Here is an 8,839-nt window from a genome sequence, read left to right as displayed (position 1 = left end):
CTCCCGCCACTGCTGAACGTCAGCAGCGTTGCTGTTTTGTAACCTGCTGTACAATGTTTAGCATAAGGCGAGCTGCTGATTTTTCTCAGCTAAAAAAGAAAAAAAAGAGTGAATAAACTAAGCCACAGAGCCAATAGTGTCTGTGTTTTCAGAGGGAATGGTTCTAATGCATTCGCCGAGACGGTTACATTACTTCAAGTGGTCATTGTGGTCTTGAGTCTATTCTCATGTGGAATTGTACATTAAAAACGCATTACCTCGCTTCACAGGTCAGTAATGCGGCCTTTCTGTTACTTCATATAGTATGCTGTATTCCTGTAACTGAACTAAAGAGCCTAAACAAAGCTCACAATTACCAGATACTGCTTAAAAAAAAAAAAAAAAAAAAGCTATTTCACACCTAAAAACCACAACGCAATGATAGAGCAGCAACAAGTAAAGGAAAAACAGCCCAGACCTGTGGAAAGCACTACCCACAGCACCAACATTTCACAAAAGTACAGAAAACCAGGGGTTGGTTTTTTTCCATGCAATTTGTGCCTGTGTTCATGCTTGGAGTTTCTTTAGAAAGTTATTTATTAAATTCCCAAGGAGTCCAGTATAGAGCATGTCCTGGGTGCGACTGGTGTTTGGGAAAAAAAAAAAAAAAACCAAAATCCAATATAAAGAGTTACGGAACATTTACAGCTCCATAGCTGAACACCACATACTCCGATTTTTTTTTAAGAAGTCATGTGCTGGAAAATGGTACTGAACTGCTTTGCTTCTTGGGAAGAATAAATACCCTATTTTTTACCTGCTGGGCATGGAAAGATTCCCCCTCCTCCTTCTCCCCAGTCTCAAAAATTTGCAACTAAATTGTTCAAAAATTCATTTTCAGCAATGTAATGCCCTGGCTTGGCTTCAGATTGTAAGTCACCATGGTAAGAGTAAAGCTGTGGTTAAAGCTGGCTGACCTCTCACAGCCACCACGTTTGAACAAAACAGTTATTTGGGGGTCGGGAGGGGGGGAGTTGGGTTAGGGGCTCCCGTGGGAAGAGGAAAAATTTGCAACTAAATTGTTCAAAAATTCATTTTCAGCAATGTAATGCCCTGGCTTGGCTTCAGATTGTAAGTCACCATGGTAAGAGTAAAGCTGTGGTTAAAGCTGGCTGACCTCTCACAGCCACCACGTTTGAACAAAACAGTTATTTGGGGGTCGGGAGGGGGGGAGTTGGGTTAGGGGCTCCCGTGGGAAGAGGAAAATTAAAAAAAAAAAAAAAAAAGGAAAAAAGGAGAAGAGTAATCGCAAAAGCTCATGAATGAGAAACTGGAGGATACTACATGAAAAACTTCTCCCCCCACCACCAGAAAGACTTAAAATCCTACAGAGGTCTAAAACTAAAATACCCCTACCGCCTCCCTTTTTCAGAACCCACCAATGCAATACTTGTTTCAGTTATCTACTTTTTTTTTTTTCATTGTCTCCTGCCTCAGCCCCGCTGGGACCAGCCCAAGATGGCACCAGCTTTATGACAGCCCCACTTACATACAGTGCTGGGGGAGCAGCATTTGGCCCCTGGGAAAGAAGAATTTCTCTCATGAAACAGCAGTAAAGCACAAACGACATCAATCCTCGAGCTTAAAACACCCTGGCACGTTAGGGCCACTTACTAGGTAACAACTAGCTTGCTTTTAGGCATGTGGAACGGTGTGACTCAGACACATCTTTACATCACTGGAACGAACGTGACAATAATTTGGGGGCTATCTTAAAAAAAAGGTTGGGGTTTCTTGGGTTTGGCTTGTGCGGCTTTTTTTGTTTTTTTAATTCAGCTCTCACATGACATCTGTGCCCAAGCTGAGTAACATACACACCAGTAAGGGCAAAATCACTTTGCAAGGTCTTGAAGTATTACTACAAGTAACAGAAATGCAGGAAACTCGTGTTTTGGCTTTTGGAAGAGAAATCCAAACACACCAAGTGGTAGGGACACACTGCCTCTCATGCCCCAAACGCAACTGTCCTCCAGCAGGTGGAGAAGCATCAGTTCAGCTATTTCTGCACAGATTTTATGCTTCTCACCACGAGTTGCTACAGGTAAAACTCTAGTTCATTTGTCCAAGCGGCACCTGTAATGAATTTGGATTTTATTTTTTTTTTTTTTTTACATAAAGTTTACCTTAAGTCAATTACTTCCTTCTTCTGTAATCATTTACTAGGGGATAAAATCAAGAACTTTACTAATTTATTTCTACTCATAAGTATTCCTCTGCCTACATTACATTGACCTTCCCTGACTTGTTCTACCTACATGTAGAGGCCTACGGCAAGGAACCACTGAAGGAAAACCTCAGCTCATCCATGATCCGAATCGCCCTCTGCAGGTACCCGTCTCCATCACACCTCGCATGAAATGGAACAAATACAGGCGGCAGCTTTAACGTCTGTCATCTTAAACACCGTGCACCTCTGGGAACAGAAGCAAGAACTGGTGAATAACCTTTCGGTAGGAAAGAAATGAGAGAGGCAGTGATTGACACAGGTTGGTGATGAAGAGTTTTCTGAAGTACAGTATTTCTTTGGTTTAGTATTTTTTGCTTAAAGAACACATTGAAGCCCAGTTGCACAGGAAACTAAAATATGGATTAAATCAGAAGAGGCCTATTAAAACAATCCCTGCTTGGTTTATGTGGGAAAGATGAGTAGCATTTTAAAATGCATCCTTAAACTCTTTTACCTGCTCTCTCAGTACTACACAGCATTTTCATATTGGTGGTATGTTACTGCAACAGTGGTTAATCTGTGTTAGCTGCTGTACTGCAACTTACACTTTTTTTTGTTTTACCCTGTGGGGGGAGAAGAGAACACATATCCACACCTTTTATTTTTTCTCTTCTTTTTCCCCAAAGAAGTGGTGAATTGGTCAGATTGCCGGTTCAACAGTTAACAAAACCACAGATCAAGGTTATGACTGGCATGCCGTTGGCAATCTGAGAAGGGGATGGAGAGTGATTACCTGTTCTAGCACCAAGTAGACTGCAGAAACCCCGCCACCAAACCCACTCAATAATTTTAGTTACTTATGAATGACTTGGGCAAGGAAGCCTATTGTGGCTTTTATGCATATTATACACCTACAACTGTCCTTTTTTTCTGAAATGAGATATTCAGAGCTTAAGTCTGAAGTCAAAGTTAACTGAAAAGCAGGAGCTGGAGACAACCAAAGAACCGGGCTTGGTCTAACCACACCACAGGGACATGTATAAAGAAAGCGTAGTAGGCTTTGGCAAGCTCACGTGTCCATCCACATGAGCAAAAATCGAATGGTGCGATAAACTTTAGGAAAACTGAGCAGATTGTAAGGAAGCATAAGAAAACCATGAGAACAAAAGACTGTGCGAATGCAATACAGCTAGTGATAGTAAAGTCGCCGACGTGGCAATTTATTTTGTGACTTGCAAACTTAATTCCCTTTCTGTAGAGTCTACAGGATGATTCACTTTGTCCAAAATATTGACAAGACAACATTTGTCCGTAGCTTATGCTGACAAACAGAATTAAACCAAACCTTTCAAGATTAAGGCTTGTCATGCCTGCGACACTGATAATGAAACAGGGAAATGTGTCACCTTGCCCACGTAAGAACTGTATTTCAAACCAAGATGCGCAGTTTGCCACGCGACCACACCACGCACAGCACGTCCAACAAGGGAACCCAAGGCATAGGCCTAGAGTCAAACCCATGTGCACGTGGAGACTCAAGCACTGCTGGGTGCAATCCAGAAAGCCGGCGAGGTGCTGCGCAGGCAGGCGCTCAGGGCTTGTCCAAAGAAGGGCACAGCTCGCCCCGGCAAACTTGCAAGTCAAATAGTGGGGTTTAGGCTGCAGCTGACAGAAGTGGATCACTGTTTTAAACTAAGCCACCCTTGAATGCTATCCAAGTCCTGCTCTTGGTATTGAAGCTCTTTGCTTTGATCTAGTTGCCAGATCAAGGAGATAACTTGTCTGCAACGTGTCTGTTTTCTGATGGTACAATTCCAGCCTGGCGTTAACCCGAATCGTATGAAGTTCAGAGTTATCCTGCAATGAATCTTGCTAATACTGAAACCCTGATACTGAGAAAAGTCAGAAGTTACTCTGAACGAGTGCTCTCCTTCAACTTTCAACAAGGGATAAAGCAGCCTTAATTTTCTGAAATGCTTTATCTTTAGTTTTACACTGTCTCTTGCCTTCCCTATCAAAATCAGAAAGTCATATACAAATGATTGCCTCCTTAAGAATAAAAAAAATAAGATTTCCAGTCTAAATAATTCAATACATTTGGCTAATTTGTTCTTTCTGTCCTAATATTAACTGCGTTCCTCAGTTCCTGCACTATGGCAATTTTCAGTTCTAAATGTGTTTAATTTTACTTTTTGTTTGCTCCTAGGAGCTGGATTTTCCTTCTCTCCTTCTCCTTTTTCTAAGCACACTTAAGTAGCTTTCAAGGGCACTTTTTTTTTTTTTTCTTTTAGAGTGAAATGTCATTTTGCTTTTATCGAATCGGTTCTCTAGTTTATTTCTTTTATTACAAAAAAATATTGCTGACCTTAAAGATCCCAAAGACGTATGTTTGCTGCTAGCCAGAAAAGGAGTTAGAAGACGATTAAGCTAGAGAATGAAATCATCCACTATGAGTGAGCAAATTATACACAGAACTTTTCCCTCCCCTTCCTTGGTGCTGTATGATCACAGAACAGGCTTTCTCCAGCTTCAGACAGAGCCCTCCTGCCCACATTTCTTCTCTCTGATGCTTCCAAGCGAAAAGCTTTCACTGGTCCCTCGACATTCCAGCTTCTTCCCTGACCTGTCCTACGGGGTTACGCCATCCTGCGACTTTCCTGCTGCGCAACCAGCCACGGGCGCCCGCTGCCTACCGAAACAGGCAGCCTGTTCCCACAGACACGTGCTTTGTGCACGGGTGGTAACAAATAGCAAGTTACTACAGTAGCATTTCATGTAAACAGCAAATGAGGCACAGTAACAAGCACCACCACAGACAAAAAGACCAAAAAAACCTGCAAAGCTGCCATCTTTAACCATGCTTACAGCCAGCTGTTCTCTTCAGCAGAGAATCGCAGCTTGTCGTACGGAATATGCTCCAAATTGTCCTCAGGAAGAAAGCTGCATCTGAGGCTCTACTCACTCCTCAGCATTCATGACTGTTCCCAGCTGGTTGACCCCATTTTACCTGGCAAGCTACCAATACTGGCTGCAACAGGAGGAACAAGGCTGGCAGTTTTGTTTTTAAACAGCACCTCAGCTTCCAGCTCCCATCCCAGCCCTTTGCAGTAGTGGTGAGGTTTGGAAGAGAGTGAAGAAGCGGGGAGCTCTGGAGGCTCAGACTTTCATGCTGCAGCTATCAGCCTTGCACCACCGAGGGCAGCCCCGCTGCAATTCGCCCATCAGCATCTCACTGCTGCTCCCCCACTGGCGTGGCATCCGAGATTCCTCAGAGCAAAAGCACCAATGGACAAATTATCAGTGGAGAGGCACAGCATTAATGAAGGGGGTGGAGGGAGGGAGGAGAGGAGGACGTGACCAGTGATGGGGATCCGAGGAACAAACCTCTTGATAATCCACATCCCTCTTTCATTGGGTGAAGGCCTACAGAAGATCATGAGGCTGTGAGACACTGAGCCTAGGATTTTGAGGGGAAAACTCAAAGAGGCAGAAAAATTTGGACTTTGATCTGGCAGTCCGAGTAGGACGGACTCTGAGGGAGCTCTTTACAGCCATCCACTTGAACCAATGAAAGGCAACTTTAAAATAGAGGCAGGACAAATCTTACTTCAGGCCAAGAAGTCCTGCACAGATGTGTTTAATAAGGGACAGAATCACAGCTATTGCATACTGCAACTGATTTCTCTGGCATAGATAAGATTTAAATGCCAGACACCAATTTTTATATAAAACAGGCAGGCAGGCAATAAAGGTTACGAGACAGATCAGGTCTGATCTCAATTCTCACATGTAATTCCCCTAAAGTCAAAAATGTTACCGGCAAGATCTCCCTGCACCCTCATGACCAAATCCACAGAGTTTTTGCTCCTGCAGAATAGCAGCTGCATGACTGGCAAGACTTTGCTAAGAACCATCATGCCGAGAAACCTGATAATAGTTCAGTTCATCAACTTCTCTAAAATAAATATTTGTTACAGCTTGATATACAAAATACATTATCTAAGACCGCTGGGTAACTAGCTCTGTATAGCACATAACAAGCTTATTTTTGGACCTAAGAGAGCACAGAAGTCTGGCTCATTAACTTTCCTCTCCCTTCTACATGCAAGCCTTCCCACTCCCTCTATAACCACCATGCACACAAGATGCTACCAAGAAGAGATGAGGTTTCTTTCTTTTTTACTTTTATCTGGCATAAGAGAATGCAAGAGGTGAATAATATCAAAGCCTACTGACTGACCTAAACAAATGCCGCTGTTAAAGCAATTCTGGCTTACACAGAGAAAAAGAGCTTTATGTTCACAGCAGAATGTCATTATAGGAGTAGGGCTGATAATTAGTCATGTTGCATGAAAATTAACTGCACTGATTAAAAAAAACAGGTTCAGTCTGTAATGCATCTCTATGACATGATCTAGACAAACAGCTGATGAAATCTTCCTCACTTATACCCAAAACATAGCTTTGTTCATGTTTTCATTATCACTGAAATGTGGGGTTTTTTTCAACTAAGAGTCTCAGTTATGTTGCAGGATAGAATAAATGCACTTATGCTAGAGGTGACAGCAGGTCCATTTAAAGAAGCATACGATTGGACATTTTTTACAATCAGGAGAGAAATCTGAGGAGAGACCTCTCCCAGCTAGTCCTAACTCTGTTAAAAAGTTCAAATCTACAAAATATAATGTTTGGAAAGTTAATATTCTCTCTGAATCCCCCCTATGATGCTGAGAAAATAAAATCAATTCATATTGCTATGAAATTGTATTTTTGCAACTGGTGACATCCCAAGCTTTATCGATTATGAAGACTATAAAATCCTCACCCTAGTCCACATTTCCAGCATAGAGGCTAAAAGCCCAGTCAAGTAACACAGCAATAATCTCTCTTCCACTGAGAATACTTTTATTCACAAGGCAAAAATTGGAGTTAGACTTTTAGGTTGTGGGCAAGGCACTCGCAAAGTGAGCAAATCTATTTTTGCTCACAGAACTAATTTAATGTTTAAGTGCAACAAAAACACTAAATTAGCCATGAAGATCATGCATATCCAACGGCTTTCACCAGACATGACTCTGACCCAGGCCTCTAAATACAGAAATATTTGTCCTAAGGAATCAGCTCTCTTATTTTCTGCTTCACCAGATGATGTTTCCTTTTGACCAGTAATAGAAATATCATTTCCATTATAATAATTAAACATTTATTAAAATACTATATATTTGAGAGTTAATATATGGTTTCTTTCAGTAATAAAATATGGAATACTCTTTTTTTTCAGTGATATTCAGACCCCAAAACTTAAAGGAGAAACATTCATGCTGAAAATAGATCAATGTACAGCACTAGGTCAGAAATAACACCTCTTGATTAAAACCCCAGGATCTTACTGTGAAACTGTACATTGATTAACAATTCACTTTTTCCTCTTATCCACATATTTCATTTTCAACATCTGGCAGTGAGTGGAATACAAACCCGGATTATCCAATACTGAAGCAAATCTAATGGCCTCAGCGTATTTGTTACAGTGCATCCTTCTGTCAGACTCTGGATACTTGTCTTTCCGAGACAGATTGCTCTGTGTCTTGGATCAGCACCATTTCTAACACATGCAGGGCACAGAAGAATGTCACATTTCAATCCTGGGTATTTCATGCCTGGTACTCCATGCAGTGTCCTCTTTGCAAGTCTCCATGTCTCTCTCAATGAGGCATATGCACACATTTCCAAACAAATAAGCTGCATTTTTAAAAAGATATTAAGTATGAGATTTAAAAGACTACAATATTGTTAAAGGAAATGGCTAAAAACAGTCAAAAGAAAAAATTCAGTTAAAAGTATAATGTTCTGAATACAGCCATAAACATATTGTGATTTATTACCTCTTAACTGTTCAAATTAACATATGGGCTATTTATTTTGTTGCAAATATCCATTACTTTATATACAAACAGAAAAGCAAGAACACAGATAAAGAGATGAAGACTCTGCACTTGAGCTTTTTACTGTTATGGACTGTCCATGTCCACTGGTGGATACCTTTTGACCACAATGGAAAGGATACATACCTGCAGTCATCCCCTCCAGCACTGACCACGTATCTATCTCCACTTGTAAATCGAATATTAGTCAAGTGGGCAGAGTGACCTAAAAATCGTTTGTGTTTTGCCTGAAAAAAAACCCCAACAATAAAATGAGAGAGCTGAAATACTCTATGTTTTCCTAAATCAAAGGAATTTTGTTTTTATCTACCTTTTTATTGTATCACGTATTTATATAATTCAGAATGTTACACAGGTTTTCAAATGTGAAAGATCTCCTGAAGGAGAACTACTATTGAGCTGCAATGCAGGTTAAATTATCACCAAATGAGACGGCAACTGCAAACTGTGAACAAAAGCTCCAGCTAACACAGTAAAATGAAATATATCTTGTCACGTGATTGACCTCTAAATTTTGTGTAAAATTCCTAACACTGAAAAAATTATTTTCATTATAAGTGTGCAATCAGTTTACACTGTGCAGTCTCAAATCCTGAAAATTAACAGTGCTAGTAGTAGCGAAAAATCTGTAAACACTTCATCCATGGAAATACACAGATGGGACTAAAATTACCAGCTGTCTTCATCA

At 40.9% G+C, this 8,839-nt stretch overlaps 1 protein-coding gene across 1 annotated transcript in view; it reads right to left on the bottom strand.

Moving 5' to 3' along the window:
* Nucleotides 1-7,911: 7,911 nt before the first annotated feature.
* EML5 (EMAP like 5) overlaps nucleotides 7,912-8,839 on the bottom strand; it is a 100,211-nt gene continuing 99,283 nt past the window's right edge. The window contains exons 43-44 of the mRNA XM_035894266.1: nucleotides 8,278-8,378; nucleotides 7,912-7,948 (exon numbers count right to left, since the gene is read on the bottom strand). Of these exons, the coding sequence (XP_035750159.1) occupies nucleotides 7,912-7,948; nucleotides 8,278-8,378 (138 nt within the window). The remainder of the gene's footprint in view (nucleotides 7,949-8,277; nucleotides 8,379-8,839) is intronic.

This window comes from Egretta garzetta, unplaced genomic scaffold (genome assembly GCF_000687185.1).
Source record: "Egretta garzetta isolate BGI_Z169 unplaced genomic scaffold, ASM68718v1 scaffold435, whole genome shotgun sequence".
NCBI classification, from domain to species: Eukaryota; Metazoa; Chordata; class Aves; order Pelecaniformes; family Ardeidae; genus Egretta; species Egretta garzetta.
This window is presented reverse-complemented; position numbering and strand designations above follow the sequence as displayed.